This window comes from Melospiza georgiana, chromosome 2 (genome assembly GCF_028018845.1).
Source record: "Melospiza georgiana isolate bMelGeo1 chromosome 2, bMelGeo1.pri, whole genome shotgun sequence".
Taxonomy (NCBI): Eukaryota; Metazoa; Chordata; class Aves; order Passeriformes; family Passerellidae; genus Melospiza; species Melospiza georgiana.
In genome coordinates this window covers 81,089,628-81,109,791 of record NC_080431.1, presented here as the reverse complement: position 1 = coordinate 81,109,791, position 20,164 = coordinate 81,089,628, and the positions used below count along the sequence as shown (strand labels likewise).

General features: G+C 37.4%; 1 protein-coding gene across 1 annotated transcript in view; it reads right to left on the bottom strand.

The window, feature by feature from the left end:
* MAN1A2 (mannosidase alpha class 1A member 2) overlaps positions 1-20,164 on the bottom strand; it is a 132,264-nt gene that overhangs the window by 70,391 nt on the left and 41,709 nt on the right. The window contains exons 3-4 of the mRNA XM_058045284.1: positions 17,902-17,998; positions 1,637-1,755 (exon numbers count right to left, since the gene is read on the bottom strand). Coding sequence (XP_057901267.1) covers positions 1,637-1,755; positions 17,902-17,998 — 216 coding nt within the window. The remainder of the gene's footprint in view (positions 1-1,636; positions 1,756-17,901; positions 17,999-20,164) is intronic.

The following is a 20,164-nucleotide window of genomic DNA, read 5'->3' as shown; positions in this document are numbered from 1 at the left end:
CTTCAACCTATTAGACACAGAAATATAGTTTTATTAAGAGATTTTGAGATAGGCAAAACTTTTCCTTTTATCCAGAAAAGTCACTACAATGTGCACTGAACAAGCTGAGTCACCAATCTGCACACAGCTGAAATGACATTTACAGGTACGTCTTTCCTTTTGTGCTATTTCTCTGGTACCTGCAGTGCTTGGATCAAAACTAAATTCATTTTGCACATATTACATATTTCAGAAAGATTATGTGAATAAAAATTTATTCAAACAGCACTGATTAAAACTTGGAAGTTTGAAATACTCCCAAATGTTTTTAGTAAAAGGTTTTCCCTTTTCACACAGAGGTGATACAAGAAAAATAACACCAATGCAGCATGATTCCACTTAATACCCATTAAAGTCATGAATCACACATGCAGTGGGACAGCGTAAAGTGAAACCAATGACTTCCATTTCCCAGTAGAAGAATCCAAGAGGATCAAATTTATGTATTTATTTATAAACTCCAAACTATAAGAAAATTATTCAAGTTTGGTGTATACACAAGACAACTCATTAACCTTCAGAAATGGTTTTTTATACATAGGAAGATGTAACTGAACCCCAGAGGGTCATGTAAATTTCTTCCATCCAAATCCTAGATAAATACTGCAAATTTATATTGAAATTGCCTTAGATCAGACAAAAGTTATGGAAGCAATTTAGTTCATCCTCATAATGGCATCATTATCTCTACACTGTCTCTGATATATTTAGGATCTTCAGTTTTAGACTGAATAATTATCTAGCACTAACAGAAAAAGCAGAGTAAAAATTCTTTGATGTTTGCCAGACAGTCAAGGTATAAATCAAAAGGAAAAAGCCCAAACAAATAATTTTTGAAAAGTGGGTTAAAATAAAGAAACAACAGAAAGCATTTGCTGAATTTGGAGTATACAACTATATTTCATTAGGTACATTTACTGAATGAAAAATTATTTTTGGAACCATAGGGCAAATCCAAGGACTGAAATACAAATTCCATCACAGAGTCTGTGACAGTCCCAAAATTAGTACAAAGAACACTAATCAATAAGACTAAAATAGAGCCATTTCTTTCATTTAATGCTTCTCAAGAATGTCAGATACTGTATGACCAACTGGGAAATTCTTGTGATAGATTAAGAGCCTGTAGGAAAACTCACGAATTCAAGTGGCATATTTTGTGTTAAAACTCTTAAGAAATGGAAGAAGAGATTGTATTCTTAAGTAATTTACACATGGTAGTTTTGGGGAAAATTGTCTTTCATAGCTCAGTTATTTGTAACGACTATCAGCCCATAAAACCTCATCTTTGTGTCTTCATTTTTGATACCTGGTTGTTTCTCACAAAACATTTTCTGTTACTTCCATTATCCAGTTATAATTTGTACTTTGAAAATACAATATATAGGTGTATCTCTACTTAGAATCATAGCTGTGAAAAGGTCATGGCATTTTTTTTTTCTAAAACAAAGTTAGATACACAGAGAATGTCACACCTGTTACAAGTTCACATCTAACACTTTGATCTGTAATTTTTATTAAGTTTCACCTGAAAGACCTCTTCCAAGATGAACAGTTGAAAAGAACTACAGAAATATTTAGGGCAGGATCTACTCACCACACTGAAATCAAGATTTTTGTCAATCCATTCTTGTCCTTCTCTGAATTCATCGTGAAGGCCCATGATATAAAGAGTATCCAATGCATCTACTATGGTAGCACCCATTTGTGAGTTTCCTACGTGCAAAAAAGAAGAGTTTCTATTACAAGTGACTATTTCACTACTTTTCTTAAGCATCACAAACATGAGAAAATAACCAAAGCAGTAGCAAAGCAAAGTTACTACAAAGGTGTCAGCACAAAGAATTATCAAAGAATTATCCTTGCTCAAATAATGAGCAAGGAATTATCAGGTACAGAAGAGAATTCCCACTTCTCTTTGAAAGTATCAATCCTCTGGCACAGTTTGGCTTCTGCGGAGAAAAGAATGCTAAAGACAGAAAAAAAGAGCCCTTCTCATCTGCTTTCCCAACTTGAACTTGAGCAACTGTACTTTGACACCAAAAAAAAACCCCACAAAAAATCAAAGGACAGAAAGATATTCAGCTTCAAAAAGCTACTAGGAATTCTAGGACAGAAGCATTAGGGGAGGAAAAAAAAAAAAGGCATAGGCAAGATAAAGCAATCAGCACTTGCAGTAATGCCTTAGTAATGCCTTGCATTTCCCAACATTTACTTCTGAAATATTCAAAGTTTGGCAATTATGGACGCTAGCTAATGATTGAAAAGCACGGCCTGATGAGCAGGGAAGCATTGGCCGGGCACGAGTGCCAGAGCCGCAGTCCCAAGATGTTCTCCTGGGCGTCTGCAGGGACGCGCTAGGAGCGCTAATGGATTTCTCAACTGTCACCACTTCAAGTGGAGCATTGAAAGCCAAATAAAAATCAATGGTGCTTTAAGCTGAAATGCCATTCACTTGAAACAGCAGCAATTTAGAGCTGATTGATGAGTGACTCATCGGTCTGTGCAAGGGATGAGGAGATGGTGAGCCGTGGCCCATGAGAGCCCTGATCTCCCTAGGCCATGCCAACCAAACCTGATGCCCTCAGTAGGCACAGGTCTTGGTTTCTAGAGGAAACCAAAATCATCCTGAGTTATCTGTTTTCATCAAGTGTTTAAAACTTCCTGTGCACCAACAAAGTCGCCAAATTTCACTGTCCATACCTGTAATCTATACACCAGTGCACACTGATTTATAAACTCTGGTGAATTGATTCGTAATTTAATGATGCTAATGACAAGTCCATTTTAGGGTTCTTTTAATGTGCTTTCCACCTCTAATGGGAATCTCTACAGCAGTGTTCCTGCTTGGTAGTTCTTATTCATCCATTTCTGACTTTCACATGGTTAGAGCTATACTTTTTACCCTCAAACATAACAGTAATTGAATGAAGCCATCATCCCCACTGTGTTTCTTTCACACATCTAAATGACTGAGAAAGCTTAATTCCATTTTCAGGGACTTCTTTCTCCAGACAATAAAAATTAAACACAACAATATCCATGACAAAGTAACCACCATCTAATTTTTAAAGAATACCCATGCATTGCTTTTAATTAATTTCAATTAGATTTGAAAAGCCTGAAGTTGGCAGTGTTTGTTAAGAAAATTCAAGTAGAGATTGGGACACCGCTACCTTTTGCAAGATTAATTAAAAGACAAATCCTTTGACAAATTGTCCACCAGCCATACCTATAACTCTCTGGAAATGAATTCACTGGGGTGCTCAAGTACTGTAAGGTTTAACACCTTCAGTCAAATGACAAATTCCACTGCTTATGCTAAAGTGGAGGTTGCTTTGAGCAGAGCCACAGCACTGCACTTAACTTAGCACCTTCTCAAAAGCATCATGTGACAGTTATCTAATTTATCACTTCAAAAATATGCAAATAAGACCATGACACAAGGACTACCTTAGTACCAGCTGACAAAGTATTTTTTTTTACATAAAGTTGGAATGTGTTATACAGCTTCCACCACATGCTCAAAGTAATTTCTGTTCCTTTATTTAAATCACATTGATCAAATTGTCAAATACACACAGTGTTTGAACGAATAGGGATACATAAGTCTTGTGAAATCCTGGAAGTTCCTCTTGCAATAGTTTCAAAAAGTAAAAACTTTTCAACTTAAACACAGTGGTAATCAGATCAGTAAGCTCTCGTATTCTTCAGCTTGCAAGGGATGCAGAAAACAAGTTGCATGGAAATGGCCTGTTGTATCATTGTCCACCACCCTACCTCCCCACACCTACTCCAAAGGACTTCAAACACCATGGTACAATCTTCCACAGTTTTCTGGATCTGAGAACTACATTTCACTGTCAACAATATGGGAGAGCAGTATGTTGGGGGCAAGAATATCTACTTGCCAGATGTCAAGAAAGTATCTTCAAAACCACAAATTTAAACAATCCTTTTCACTGAATTCTCTTTGCACAGAGCCACAAAAGAAGGGCCATGGAAATTAAAAAGCACACAACTTTTGCCATCTAACAAATCCAATAGATGAATTCAGAGAGAACAGAAAAGAGCTCTCTCCAGAGCTGATCAAAGGTGTTCAATGTTTCCCCAGAGCATCCCATAATGACTGAAAAATATGACCTCACCAAATAAAGACAAGAAATTTGCTTTCACTATCCCTGTGTTAAAAGTGAGCCCTCAACCCCATATACAGAGATCTCACCTAAACCAGTAAGTCCCCAAAAGGGATTGCCTACAAAGCACTTCTACAGATCCTTTGGTGCTGTTTGCAGCCACAGAAACAAGCGTAATAGAACTTGCTTGTCCAGTACTTTTTGTCCCTAAGAGTCAATTCAAAGCATAGGCTTACACTCTGAGATTTTTGTCTGGGCCATACCCTAATACTTTGTTCAAGCCCTCATTCCAGCTGCCTTTACATTCCTTTCTTTCGCCTTTTATGTTTATCTTTTCTAGAACCATGCATGTCCAACAAAACATGATTGAGAAAAGCCTGTTCTATTCTCACGTGCCTCTTCCCTAAGCAGTGATGGGCACCTGTTTCTGAGGCACAAATCAGTGTGGTTATATTTTCTAGACTTCATGTGAGAGCCTAACTCTTTTTTCTCCCAATCTCCTAAAGACAGCATATACATTCCCAACCTATAATAAATTATTCGTTTTTTCTTTTTTCATATAAGCAGACTATTTCAACCAAATTTGAGTTATTTTTCTTTTTTCTACACATGAGTACTTCTTCCTTGAGGAAGACTCAGAAGAACAATCTTTGCATTTTCAAATCCTTTTGGCTGAAAATGTTTCCAAAAGGTCAAGAGATGACAAATCAAAATTTTGCAACAGATTGTCTGCCCAGTCTTCTTCCTTTAGTGTCAATCAGGCAGCAGGAAGCAAGCTAATTCCTTCCTCGTGGGCATTGAGGTGGAAAAGTCCAAAATGCAGAATTCACACTCAGAAATCTTGTGTCAACAAGAATACAAGGCAGAACTGAACATAATGCAACACTGAGGACGATACACATTTAACACCTTGGCTACTCCATACTGTAAGACAGGTACAACTTAAAACTATATGTGGGCTATATGATGCTTGGTCAGAGTAAAATTAGCTCTCAGCTTCTTTCTTCAAGGACTGTGTAGAAAGGATGTCATTCTTAATTTGTTCTTAAGTAAGACCTTCCACTGAATTCTTCAGTATCTACAGCTTGACCAAAACAAGCAGTGACATTCCTCATCTTAAAATGTACTGCACTTGCAGCAAGGCATAGACTGAAAACTGAAGAAGGAAGAAACAGCAAGTGTTCCAGTCACTAGCCTGCACTAGGGTCAGTGTGCTGCTATGGGTAAAGCAGAAATGGATAGGCAGTGGTCCCTCCCCCTACTGATGCTGATAGAAACCATTCATCTAAAGTCACAAAGTGAAATCATTTTCCATTCATAATAGAGAATGCTCCTTTTTCTTCTTTCCCAGCCATGCCAAGATCCATAAATTTTGGATCAAAAGGACAAGGGGATAACCTTCCTGGAATTAAACTGCAGAAGGTATCATTCAAAGTGCCATAAAGTAACCCTAAATGATGAGATAACAGTTTATAGTATACACTTCTTGCTACCACCTCAAGCAGTCTATTATTGCTCCACATATAGAGGGAGCAGATGTCTCATTGTGGTGAAAAAAGTCTATAAAACAATTAAACTATAATAGAAAATAGCACTTCTGCTAGCTGAAGGCACTCCTCCCAGGTCTGCCTCTGTTCAATACAAAGGCTCAGCTAGTCATGTCGCAGAAGATAATAACCAATTCCAAAAAGGCTCCGTTTTAAAAACGTCAGATTAGGAAGTTTCCTCTCCATATAATTATAGTTCTAGTTGATTGAGCTCCAAATTTAATGAAGTTTGCCTAATGAATGCAATGCCCATTCTTCTAAATAAAACAGAACATCCATCATGAGCTAATGGAAAGAATTTAGCAGTGAAATAGCTGAACTATTAAGAAAATCATGCACACTCTCATTAAGCAAAAGTATTATTCCAAAGGACTGCAAAATGGTAATTCAAATTTGTAGTTAGACTTCAGTTTCTTGAGATAAGTCAAATAATTCCTTCACTCAATGCCACATAAAATACAGTTTGAAAATTCTAGCAAATAATACGACTAAGTGTAAATATCAGGGCCTCTAAAAGAAAAACAGTGTTCTTATCTAAAATTCTTTCAGTATGCCAAAGCACTAGATGAAGAACTGGCTTATTAGTACCATTTGGAAGTCCCACAAGAGACTATCAGAGTACAAGGGAGACAGATCGCTCCCTTGTGTCAAGTGTCAAGTGTTCCACAACAAAATGAATATGAAGAAAATAAATAGCCCATTTTCATTATACCATAAGAAAAAGTGTAAAGATTTAGAATGTCTGATATCAGCCTATATCAGCTCAGAGTTTCTTTGTGTATTTATTATGTGGAAGCAGAAGAGACTATAAGCAGTGAGGTACTAGAGAAAATATATTAATAGATCAACTATGCATAGATCAATTATGAACAGAAAAGACTAAAGATATGAGACATAGACAAGTTAAATAAGCAACAAGATGACAATACTCTGCACCAACAGACTGAAGTCATGCACTAAGCTGAAAGGTAACCATCAAATAGGTGCTTCACAGAAACTTTGATTATTTAACATCTCACCCATACCTCCTCATTACTTCAACATGTATACATCACACACAAATCTCATTACCTCTCCTAAAAACAATCCATAGGAGCTTTCATTGGCTTAAGTGGAGGGTTGAGCAGGGATACTGAGTCTGCATGTGAGCAAGTTAATTTTCTTCACAGCAGCTTGTATGGTGCTGTGGGGTTTGGATGTGTGACTAAACCAGTGTTGGAAACACATGAGAATTTTGACTATTGCTGAGCAGTGCTTGCACAGCATCAAGGCTTTCTCTTTCCTGCCCCCCTGCATCCCCACAGTGAACAAGCCAGGGGAAGGCATAAGGTTGGAGAGAGAATTTCCTTCTTAGCCTTTCTCCCTATGCCTGTGCTCCAACACCCCTGTACCACAAGTGTGTGAGTGTCTTACAACACACTTGGCACTTACCCAGAGACTTGCTAGAGGAGTAACAAACCTGAAGGAAATCCAGCCTACTCAAATGGATCTCTCATTACCAAAATGTACGCTGCTGCTATGAAGTCAAGGAAACCAGCCTAAGTGTAAAACTACCAAGGCCGCTCTGCTTCCAAAGAAATCATATAAATACAAAGAAGTCATATAAATAGATGCATGTAACCATTCCTACTCTTCTGCCTCAAGCAGTAACTGAGAAGGAAGCATTTTATTTTTCCTCAGAAAAGACAGCAGATGACACGCCCAAAAGCAGGATGCTCATCAGTCCATTTACAATCAAGGTAGGGTTTTCATATTTCCTAAACCAGTGACAAAATCACACAGGAATAAATAACAGTAATAAAGACTCTTATTCTCCTTGGCAAGGATAGCCTGCAGACATCAGCAGCAGCTACATTTTGAAGAAAGCTAAGGGAAATTGCAAGACTGAGGAGGAACAAGAAGTTAGATACACTAAAAGCATTTGGGCAATTACTGAAGACAAGTGTCTCTACACCACACAAAGAGCAAGTATCTCTGTGTTAAGACATCCCTGCAATCAAAATAGATTATTTTATACTCTAGAAAGCAGACTTATCTTCCTAAGCAATAAAAAGCTGGAATCCATAGCTAGTTATACGCAAATGCTAGAGATATAGATGCAAGAAAATAGCTTTCATTCTCAAAACAACTTCCCATGGCCAATGGGATGGTCATATTGACTGACAGAACCATAAGATACAAACAGAAATAGTGTCAGAAATACTATTGGTCTCAGCCTGTCTCATATCTGATTTTTTTTTTTTTTTTGCAGGGCCCTGGACAGACATCACTCAGTGGAAGTTCTGCACTCCTACTGGTGCAGAACATGCTTGATTGGTGGTGAAGCTACTTGGGGATGGAGGCAGGATCAGCTTGCAAAAGGAATGTAAGAGGACCAAAGCCTCAAGGGGTAATTTACCATTCTAAGATAAATCTCCACTAAAGCAGGCAACCTCAGCTTCAGACTCATCCAGCACTACTGACAGAGCAACCCAACCATTGGGGTGTACAAAAGCATAAAGCAGATCCTCCCCTTTCCACCATAGTGGTTCCAGAAACAAAAGAGGAGATGTAAAGCCTCACCAAGGAGAAATATATACTCTCTCAACACTCTGAAGTGTTACACTCTGAAGGTAAAAGTTTAGTTATTTTTCACATAGGCAGTTATTTTAATTCCCAGACTCTGAGTGAAAGTGCTTCCTTGATAAACTCAGCCTGAAATTCAATACAGAGTTATTACAATCCTAAGGAAAATAAATATTCTTGTTATTGTTATTCCTGTCTGCCCAGATTCATAATGGCTGAAAAATACATACTGGGCAAGACTGCACTATATATTAGAAAATACACCAATTTCTAGTACAAAAGATTTAAATAATTCAAGTTTTTAGATTGTAGCAACAGAATTTCTTGATGTGACAGACAATTAGAGACATAGTATGAAAATATGTAACATGAAAATTAAAAGCAAACAATTATCAACAATTTTCTGTATCTCTAATGAGAGTCTGGCAATAAAGCTGCCACTGCTGAAGCATACCACTTGCAAAATATCTTAATGACTCACGAGGAACAAGATAACGTTTAAGAAAATTAATTAAACTTTTGAATAAGAGAGTTTAATTTCACTGAGAAAACAAGTGCCTCAAAATTAGTCAATGAAACTACACATTTCATACAAAACTGCAGTGTATGATTTCAGCTCAGTCATAAAATGCAATGAATAAGCCTGTAAGTATCCATGAAGAAACCAATTGCCTTTAACATTTTAGACTAATTTAAAAAGCAGAACAAAAAAATAAGCATGTTGATTGCTTAGTTCTGTTAAATTGCTGATAATAGACAACATGAAAAGGAGGTCTTAGTGTTTTGTATCAGACAATAGAGTACTTCAACATATAAATAATATTAAATGATCAATTTTAATGCTTTCCTTAATTTCATAACTGAGGAAGTCATGGGAGTAGAACACTGAATTGTATGCTAGACTTTGAACCTATTAAAAACTGGACCTGCTGGTATTTGTTAATAATCAACAAACTGCTGCCTGAATATCCATGCTCGAATTTTAAAACTTTGTCTAAAAATCTACATGGCAATAAACCTTCCTCTTGACTGCTCTTCAGTTGATTGATTTACTTTGCTCCCTAAATCTTCCATGGCCCTTCAAATTAATTCAAAATTCATGCAAGCAAGAGCTGAATGCAGTCCCCCCTAGTACAAGGACTGAATATCCTCAGACCATTTCAATTTTCTACATTTCTATCCAATTACCTCCATATTTTTTGTTCTCTTATTTTTAAAGCACCAAGACCAAACTCTATCACTGTATACAGGAGGAAGACTGTGTGCAGACCATAATAAAGATTAATGTTGGAACTATAATATGAGTTAGTGGAAGGTTAAGACCTGGTGATAACTGAAAGCCACAATGTCAGGAGAAGGTTAGGATGAATTTCAGAGTAGGAAAGGAAAGAGGGAGAGAAGATGGCATTGAGTACAAAAGAGGCCATGGAAGCACATCAGAAAGAAAGCAAGAATAACATGTGAAAAGTGAATAGTGACAGCAAATCTGCTGTATACACAAAGCAGTCAATCAAAACTAATCAAAAATATAGATCTGAAGTAAGCCCATTTTAAGAAAACAGGAAGTGGAAGACTGAAGGGAAAAGTATCTGCGAATGATGGCCTGGAAGTATGAAGAGCCTAAACACTAGCAGCAATCAGTTAAACACCACGGCAAGCAAAGCAAGGCTAATATTTGAGAGTAAATAAGAGAACAAGATGTTATCTGGACTTGAGTATAGTTGTGTGACTTTATATGAAGCAAGCTAAGTACAGGTCTTCCATGACAAGATAACAATCTCTCACAGATAATTGTAAGCTAAATTACTTTGTCAGCTAGGCAGTAGGAAAAGACATATCAAAAAAACAACACCTAAGAGCCATCATAGCACACAGGCTTTTCTATCTTTATATCTGGGCCACTTCCACACACTTTGGTCGAAGCCACCTCCTAAATTTTCTTTAGGACAGCATAAGAGGAGCAGATTTCCAGTGGGATAGCCATAGAACTTCACCAGATGGGTGCAAAACTTGAGTGAACGGTAGCAGTGTATCAGGCACAAGCACAGTGCTCCACTCACGTGGTTGAGCTGTTCCTGAATTCCAGCTGCCTGGTGCATCCTCTGGCTTCAGATGACAGCAAAGCACACCCACACCTGACTCCCTCACTGTACATATGCCCATGGAGTTGTCCTCAGCAGATTTAGGTTTAGAGCTCAGAATGCTAATTCTTACTCAGCTGTCATGCCTGTTCAAAACAAGGCTGCATGGCCTTATCTTCATTTCCTTATTATACCCTCTGCGCTCAATTCCAAAAGGTAGGAAAAAAGTTTAAATTCATGATTTAAATTCAAGCATTCCCACAACCTAAATAATTCACAATTCAAAATAAACATTAAGTCCAAAGATTTCCAACAAGAAACATTTTTTTTTTCCTCAGAGCAAACCATCTGGTTTATAAGAGAAGAACAGAAGAGAATGCTATTGGGAAGAATCAAAATTCTGAGCCTCAGCCCTGAACTCTAGCATGATTAATTTTTTCATTGCCATTTCATGCAGATGTTTACCTCACTATCCTATGTGTGTGTAGGTGAGGTGTGTTTATCTAATTTCATTTTGCATTTGTGCATCTGTTGTTTGTTTTGTGGTATTTTCTCATTAAAGCAGAATTTTCAATCTTCTGAATAGGATTTAACGTAATTGATTCAGACACTTAAAGAAGTCACTGAGTACAACTGTCCTAATTATGTTGTACATGAACTAATACAAACTGTGTGAGAAGAATTCAGTAAGAATATTGTATTATTAAAAAGAACAAGACAACAGCTGCTTGTGGTGAATTTTCCTGTTTTCCTGATATGCATAAGCACACTTTTGACAGTTTGATGAAATATCAGTGACATTCAAAAAACGTTCTTACTAAGCAGTTGTTTTTATCTACAGCACCAGTACTGTAAAACACTTAAGAGGGAACACACAGACAGATTGTATCCTGTCTGCACAAATTTGCAAGTTTCAGAGAACAACTATATTCTGAATAAGCACGATACACATTGCAGTGAAGTAAAACAAATCACTATTTGCCCAATTGGCAGCATCAATCAGAAAACAGCTCTAAATGAGATAAACGAGGGAAATGTCAGAAATTTTGTAGAGGGAAGTGTTGTCTTAGCATCAATGTTAAAGTCTTTTTAAGAAGTGAACTTGCATATCGGCAGAGAACATATACAGAAGGGATGTGAGACCATCCCTTAACAAAATCTCTGAGAAAACTGACCTGCCACACAGTAAAAGAAAATTGTTCTCATGCAGATGAATAACGGTTTAAAAGATAGGAAATGGGATAAGTGTAAACAGCCATCAGTGTGAGGTAAAATCACCAGTGGGATCCTACTGAAATGATTAGGTTGGACAAAAGCTTAAATATGAAATAACTAAAAATATTTATAACATTAGCATAAATCATAGGGTACAGTGGATGAGGATTTCCAAAAGGAATGCTATTGGAGAAATGCTACCCTGTACTGTGTTTGTCGACTCAAGAAGGAGCCTAAAAGACAGAGAATTATTAGGAGAGGAACAGCAGACAAAACAGAAAATGGAGCAAAGTTTTAGCCTTCGTCTCAAAGACCAAAAAAGATCCCAAAACCACTGCCTTGAAAATATACAAAGAAAGAAAATAACAACATATTAGGTATGAAAAATGTAAGTAAGATAAATGAGTTTACAGGCTAAAACCCTCCATGCAGGACAGGGGCACTACTGAGGGCATATGCAGTTCTACAAACCCATGAACAGCAAGCAAGGGATGAATAATGGATTTATTTCTTTTTTCCAACACCAAAACCAGTAATCCAGGACAACGAGCAGCCTTCAAAATAAAAAAGTTTTCTACACAATATCAAATCAAACTATGGAACCACTCATAGTGGGTTATGTTGCTCTTAAGGTTGGCCAGACTCCAAAGCAGTCTGGACAAAACCAAGGAAAAATCAACTAGAAGTGATTAAATAAAACTTGCTGCCTCTGACCACAGAAACACTAGCACTATACAAACTTCTGTAAGGCTGTGGAGTACTCTGAGACAAGCTCACTATGAGCTTTCCTGCTCTTACATGTCTTCCCTAGGTACCTGCTGTGAGCAATTTTTGAACACTGAGTAACAATCATGTTTGATCTGTCATCTGACCTAAAGGAACTTTTCTTCTGATATTAGAACATGGTTCTAGTTTCAAATAAAGCCAGTAGCTCAAGAGTTATGCTCTTTCTCAAAATTTTATCTTTTCAAAGTTCATCTTACTGGTCAAAAAATACACATTCAATGTACTTATAATATTCAACATTATCTTGCTGTAATCACTCATTATGGAGTTTGCAGAGGACACAGATGCACAGGCCTGTCTTAAGGCCATTTCCATTTATTTTAAATTTGACTTGAACCTGAAGTACAGAGATTAGGCTGAAATTTGCATTGTGAAATTACCTCTCTTCCCTAGTTAGGAAGAATGGATTTTCTTTCCCTTTCCATTTGCCACAGAAAAAGGCAATAATGACTAAATTACTTGTGCATGTACAGTTAAAAGATAAGAACTACTGCTCACTAAGGAGGCTTTTGTTTATCAAGATAACATATAGTCAAGAACATTTTTGTTTACATATACACCTCATATTCCCTTTTTGTGCCCATTTATCCTCTACATGGATTCAGAGGCTGAACACATACACAGAAAAAGGATGTTGAGCAGAAGCTGTGATTTCCATCTGTCTTTTTATTAGGATTTTACAGTGAGAAGACATGAGAAGTTTTCCACCATATTTTTAAAAGGTCGTTCCACAGTCTTTAAACTGTATAACCTATTTTCTTTCCAGTAAAAGTGTTTTTCTCCATACTGTTATAAACAGGTATTTTGCCAGCTAAAAACCAAACAAACAAACCAGAAAATACAAAAGGCTTACTAAATCAGACACCCTTGACAATTAATATGAACTTCAAAAGTAAATTACAACTAATCAGGTGACAGCAGATGATAATGCCAGAGCAGCTCAGGCAGCCCAGTAACTGCCACAAGGACAGATAACAAAAATGTCTTATAAATTAAAGAATATTTCCAAGGGTAAATAATAATAAAAACTCTGTTATGGTGTTTTCTTTTAGTGCTTAGAAGAAATATTCCACCCCTCACTTCAGGAACCACAAAGTGGACAAAGAAATCACATTGCTCTCCCAGGCTGTACTGTACTTGTCAAAGGCATTGGAAAAGCAGGCTCCTGTGCCTGACTCAGCTCCTTCTTGCCACAGCCTCCCATCCTTGCAGTGTGACAGATGCATTTTCTTTGGGAGTTCTGCTGCTCCTGCTCCCCGGCACAGGGAGAAATGCACTGTCAGATCTCCATTGCTTAGCAACACGAGGAGCTGCTGCAGGAGCTTCCTACGCTGCTGCGGCACCGGGCAGTCACCTCAGCAACTTTCCCCCGAGTAACCGGGGTGCATCAGTGGCACTGGCAGCAAAAGGCTGAGGCTGGACATGCTCAGTGATGTGGTACAAACCAAGCAGTCCACTGGTATATCAAGGAATATTCAACACATGAGCTTCCCCACCTGAATCCTTGAGTTATTCCCTTGGACGTATCTCGCTCACCAATGACACTTAAAATGCCAGACAAAAAATTCCTCATAAAAGAGAGGACAGCTTTATTTGGTCAAGCTTTAAGGAAGAGATAAGGCACTGCATTGCAGCCTTGGGGCTCTACCAGGTACCACAAATGCAATCACAATGTGATTTCACTGACAATTCTCTCTTAGAAGACAGGATCCCAAGAGAGAGATGGCAGGCAGCTCAGGGTAAATTGACTGTTTGCATGGCATGTGAGGTGAAAGAACAGGAGAGACATGAAAGCACTATCAATGCATGAGACAGCTCTAGTGTGACAAAATACAAAATAATGACTTCATTAAATCTTTGGGCATGAGAATAGGCATGTGTATATGCAAGCATCCACAAATTCTAAACTTTTAAAACTTTTTATCACTATTAAAATCTTTCCACACCCTTCAAAACACATCTAGACATATAACTGTCTATGGATTATGTGAATTACCAGGCCATCTTCATATAAAGCAACTCATCTCTAGACAGAACACATCCAAATGCAAGGTTTAGAAGTGCACTGCTAGTAATACTGGAAGTTTTCAATTTTGCAAGAATTGTATCAGTACTTGCCATGTACTTATTACTTGACAAATTGCACATCTTCACTTTATTTTTAGATAATTAAAATTAGCAAAACAAACCAAAAAACAACCCCAAAACAACAAAATAAAACACACCACAAATGTCAGAACTCTTATTTCAGAAAGCATCAGGTTAGATGACAGTCCACAATTTCTAGTTTTGATGAAGACAGTGCTCCAAATTGCCCAAGCATTGTATATTTTCTTTATATTGTTCCTTATAGTAGTTCAGGTTCTCAAATAAACATATTTTAGAAAAACACAGATTGAAGACTGATGCAAACTAACTAGTACTAACTACTCAATTTAACTCACAATAAAGTATCCTTACAGCTTATGCTATGGTAATTAGTTCATATTATGCCGGATACAAACACATACAGTTTAAAACTCTGAAGCATATCAGGACTGAATAATTTTGTTTGTGTTTTCAGGAGATGTTCATCTACATCAAACAGAGACAAATCATCTTCAAACAGCATGTTTCAGGTGGTTTCTCTCATCCTCAAAAGCAAATCCAATCAGATTTCATTACAGGGAGAGAATCCAACAATACCATCAACTGATCTGGTTCATGCTAAACTCAGAAAACCTCCTGAAGCAAGCTCAGTGTTTGCTGTGCTTGCTCATTATCTTACATGCATCATTTTCATAATCAGCCTCTTTACCCTTTGTGTTTTAATGAGAACTTGACCAGGATACCACACAAACCCCCTCTGCAACAAGACCCTGCAGCTGTCATCAAATTTTTTCACCAATTTAAGCAGTCCAACAAAAAAGGCCAACTTTTCGTTCTTAGCTTAGCTGCTACAACCTTCAGCAGAGCTGCAAATAAAAATCTAAACTGGAAAGAAAATTTACACCTCTCTGCTGCACCTTCTCCTTGACTTTTATATTTCATTTTACAGGGTAGGAATAAATGCCAGCCTTTTCAAAAGCAGTTATCACCCCATTTCACCAAGAGAGAACCTATTAAGGTTTGTTTCATATATCATCTAAATGTAAATATCTTTAAAAGCTCACCCACTCCCAGTCATACTTTCTCAAAGCAGTACCATACTACCAATGCTGTGACCCAGCTGTGGAAGAGGTGCTGCTCAAGATACTGCCCAACTACACAGTTTGAAAGACAGTATTTTTAGCAGACTCTCCTTTACAATTTACAGTCAGACATCTCAAAAAGACTGGCAAGAGTTTCTTGCTGCAGGCCAACTAAAGCAACCTACCATGTTTTGTCATAAAAGTCAACTAATAATTGAGGAAGCCCATAAACATCCTTGCTGGCATGCTTCAGTAAGGCATAGAGCATCTTGCTTTAAAGTTTATAAAGTTTATCCTTCTTTATATTTTTAATTACTTAAAAGTAAGATTTAAGAGCAGAGAAGGCCACCTCCTCTGCCCTTCTCTGACCCCAGACTGAAACCTGCTAGATCTTGCAATGTTAGAAACAGTTGTGTTCTCCTTGGCATAGATATAGATATACACTGCTTTAGACAAAAGTGGAGTCCAACGGGGAAGACTAATGACTTATTTGTCTTCCAAATTGAATCGTGTTTAACCTCACTTGGGAGTTATCAGCAAACCTGATTTCCCAAAGATTCATGCAAAGGGCTGCCTTTCATTCAACCAGCGATACCATCTCCTTGCAGGATCTCATAGACGTGCTAGGAATTGAAATGGAAGCACAGTAGATTGCAGTAATGGCTGAAAATAGTTTGGATCAAATCATCTTTGAGATGAATAATAAAAACAGATTTTGCTGAGCATCTTTTTATTAAAACTAGCATGAGGCTTCAAAAAAAATTAAGCAACCCTTCTATAAAGGCAAATACTGCTGGGAATCGTGTCAATAGGGGTAATAGAGATTGGTAAAGAGCTTGGAATAACAATACAGCCTAAGACAGTCCTTGACAAAGACCAATTTCCGCACACATCTCCCCCATCAGCCATCCACCAAATGAACAATAGCTGATTCTATTTTAGACTTGATATATGCTGAAGATTATGTGTTTCAGAAAAGTTTTTCATATGAAATAGCCTTGAATACAGCAATCATGACATGATTTGGCTAAAAACTAAATGGCACAAAATAGCATCTGGATTTTAAAAGGACAAACATGTAGGGCATTGGCTGCTAGAGTTAGCTGGAACAAGAGGAGCAGAAACTTTAGCATGGACAAGGCCTGCAATTTCTTTCAGAAAGCAATGCCAAAATTTTAAAAATAAGCTCTCCAAAGAATAATCATTCCAAGAAAAAAAAGCAGAAATCCTCCAGACTCATTAGCAGACATGTTAGAAGTAAGCAGAGGAGGAATGGAAAAAAAAATACTACAGTGAAATTGCAATTCGTAACTGCTTCAAAATATCATGTCAGTCACATTAAAAACAAACATCATAAAAATGTCTTTCTGCCACATGAAGGAAAAAAACTTACTTCATAGAGTCTGGGTTACAAACCAAGGCTAATCTAGAATTACACATGGCAAATTAAGCAACAGATTTGCAAGTAGCAAAGACTACATGATCATAGAGGTGAACATTAAAGATTTTTCCCTGTCAACTCCAGTTTCATCAGCTGTAAAAAACATAAAACCATCAATTAATCATAACATAAAACTAAATCACAGTGAGGTGCAGAAGAGATTTTCTTAGCGAAACTTATGGCAGTGCCTATGTACAAGATAACAAAGTATCTAAGAGTGCTACACAACGCTGCCCTGGTACCTAAGAAATGCCCTTCTGCCGTGGAAGCAGCCTTTTGCTCCAGTGCTGCACTCAGCTCACTCTCTCCATGCACTGTGCTAAGCACCACTGGTGAGGCACTGGCACAGGCTGCCCAGAGAAGCTGTGGGTGGCAATGCTCAGAACCAGGCTGCATGGGGCTCTGAGCAACCTGGTCTCATGGAAGGTCCCAGCCCATGGCAGAGGGGTTGGACTAGATCATCTTTAAAAGGTTCCCTCCAACTCAAACTCTTCCATGCTTCTCATGGACCTAAACACAAAGATCTAGACAATACGAGGTGGGTTAAAAAAAAAAAAAAACAAAACAACCCAACACATTTATATTCATTGCATCTCAAAATATAGCCAAAAAATAACCATCATTGCATCAGGACTTTCATTTATATATGTACACATGCACACAAAGCATCAGTGTACATAGACACAGCTTAGTCTCTGCAACAATAAGAACATACTACTCCCAAAAAGATAGGTCAATAAAGTAATTCAATGAAATACCACTGAAATAATACATTTCTGTCAATCACACTTTGAAAGATTCTTTATTAAAACAGAGTTTGCTAGAAAGTTCGGGAAGACTTCCAAAGAAGACACATGGACAGAAATATAAAAAAAAAAAAAAAAAAAAAAAATCACAAACAAACCAGAAAATATAGCCTACCAAATATGTTGGTGGAATGTCCTTTCCGGGCAATTGGTTTGAGCTCATTATGTCCCCATCCATATTGCCTATAATTGTCCCAGGCATGCTTCATCATCTAAGAAACAGGAAAAAAATAGGATTTGATTACATTGTAAAACTACTCTCTATGAATACAACATTTTACTCCTTATTTGAGATTTCATCTTTCACAAGCATCCCAGCACAGTGACTAATTATTTTGTCACTGCTTCTGTTACAGAAATCAGATTTTACAGCATGAATAAATTTGGAAAAAATTTCAGGCCTATTTGACTTGAGCTACAGATCCTAATGCTCTGCATTAGGTTGTTTTCTTGTTCTTTCTTTTCCTTCAATATATGCACAGACATTTTAGAATGTAAGCATAAGGAATGCATTTAAGTGTAAGGAATTGCTTTAAAACACTGGCTAATGTCTTAAGATGCTAACTAAAAGAAAAATATATCTACTGATACCTGAAGCATAAAAAGAATTCATTTACACTGGTATCTCCAAATAGGAATCAACAATTTTACAAAAGGCATAACAGATTTCTCATTAGCAACACCTACTTGACAAAGATGTACCGTCATATAGCCTCTACCAAAAGAAATGCCAAAAGCTTTGCTTTTTAGAAAGCATAATGAACAAAGCAGTATAATGTTATTAACATTTACTACACAAAACATTTAGCTTTTTAATAGATATTTCCACCGCCTAGTAAAAAAATTGCATCTAAAAACCCAAAAGGTCTCGCTGATTAGTTGTGCACATGAGCCACTAAGCAATGTTTTCATGAATTTGCTAAAACCCTTAAAACTCCTTACTTGTTGGAAATTCAGCATCCACCAAATTGCAAAGTGAATGCAGTTTTAAATAAATTAATATTATTAGTAAACAAACAAGTAAAAGAAAGTAATAGGAAGAAATTAGATATCAAAAGGCATTGACTGCCCCAGACACAAGAACAGTAAGAAGAAACCTTTAGAACAGCCATGTGTCTGTAACCACAACATTTTACATATTTTATTTTATATTTCATTTTTTAAAATGGTATTAAAATAGTGTTAATATAAACAAAACATCCAAGAAAATGTATAGGACTTAAAATCATGATTTTCACAAGTCTGATAAATGCTTTCTAAGAGGAAAAACTATGTGAATGTAACTAACAGAACAATACCAACCCTTTAAGAAACTGAGGCAAGGCAATCTGTTTTCACTACGATTTACATGACTGTAATTTTCTTATTTTAATCAGACAGCCACCATACTCACAGAAAATGTGAAGGAACAAGCAGATGCTAGCTAAAAAATTAGATGCAGCCAGCTGCCTTACCAGCACTACCTCACATCTCTCCTCTTACTACCTCTCAGATTCCTCCTCCCACCACATTCAAGATTTAGTGGAAGTCAGCATCTTTCAAACTGCATCTAAACTGCCTGCTGAGAAATGGAAAACAAAGTTTCTGTTCCCCCTACAACCATCAAGAGACCCCTATCCAAACTGCAAAGTCATAATTCCTTTTAATGTAAGCTGCCTCCAAATTTCCCATGGCCCTGTTAAGTCATGCCTAGACAATAAATTTGAACCCTCCACAGGCCCAAGAAGCCAGGGAGCACTTCTGTGTTAAACTGGCATCAACCTATGCACAGCTGCCCCTCTCAAGATGCCAAAGTCCCTCTCCTTTTGTCATTCAAAGTCAACTCACATGTTGCTTTTAGTATTTGCACTATTGATTTTGACATCTGATTAGGCCATAATACTCTAGAACTTCTTTTAGTGCCATGAACTAGCAGTGTAAGAAAAAGAGGATGCAAATATATTAAAAGAGGAGAGAAAAGCCATTTCCCTAGCAGTCACAAACTCCTTCGTGTTTACACAGCACTTACCAAACTGGTCAATTCATGGCTATTGAACATCAAGATGAATCAGGTAAAGTGACTCTCTCTTGACAGGTAAGAAAACTGCAGTGTGACAAATCCAATAAAAGCCTGGGACAGGCAGTAAGCACAGAAGTTCCTCAGAGAGTTCTCACTAATGTTATCCAGAACAGACCTACAACCTTCCATATAAAATTGTTCATTAATTTAGTAACATAAAATAGAGACTCACAGCATCATTCATATGGGAAGGAACCTCAGGATGCCTCTCCTGCTCAACCTCCTACTCAAAGCATGATCACTTATGGGATCACTCTGGGCTACTTCAGGCTTTATCTAGTCAGGGTAGACTTAAGGACTGGGGACAGTCAAGGCCCCT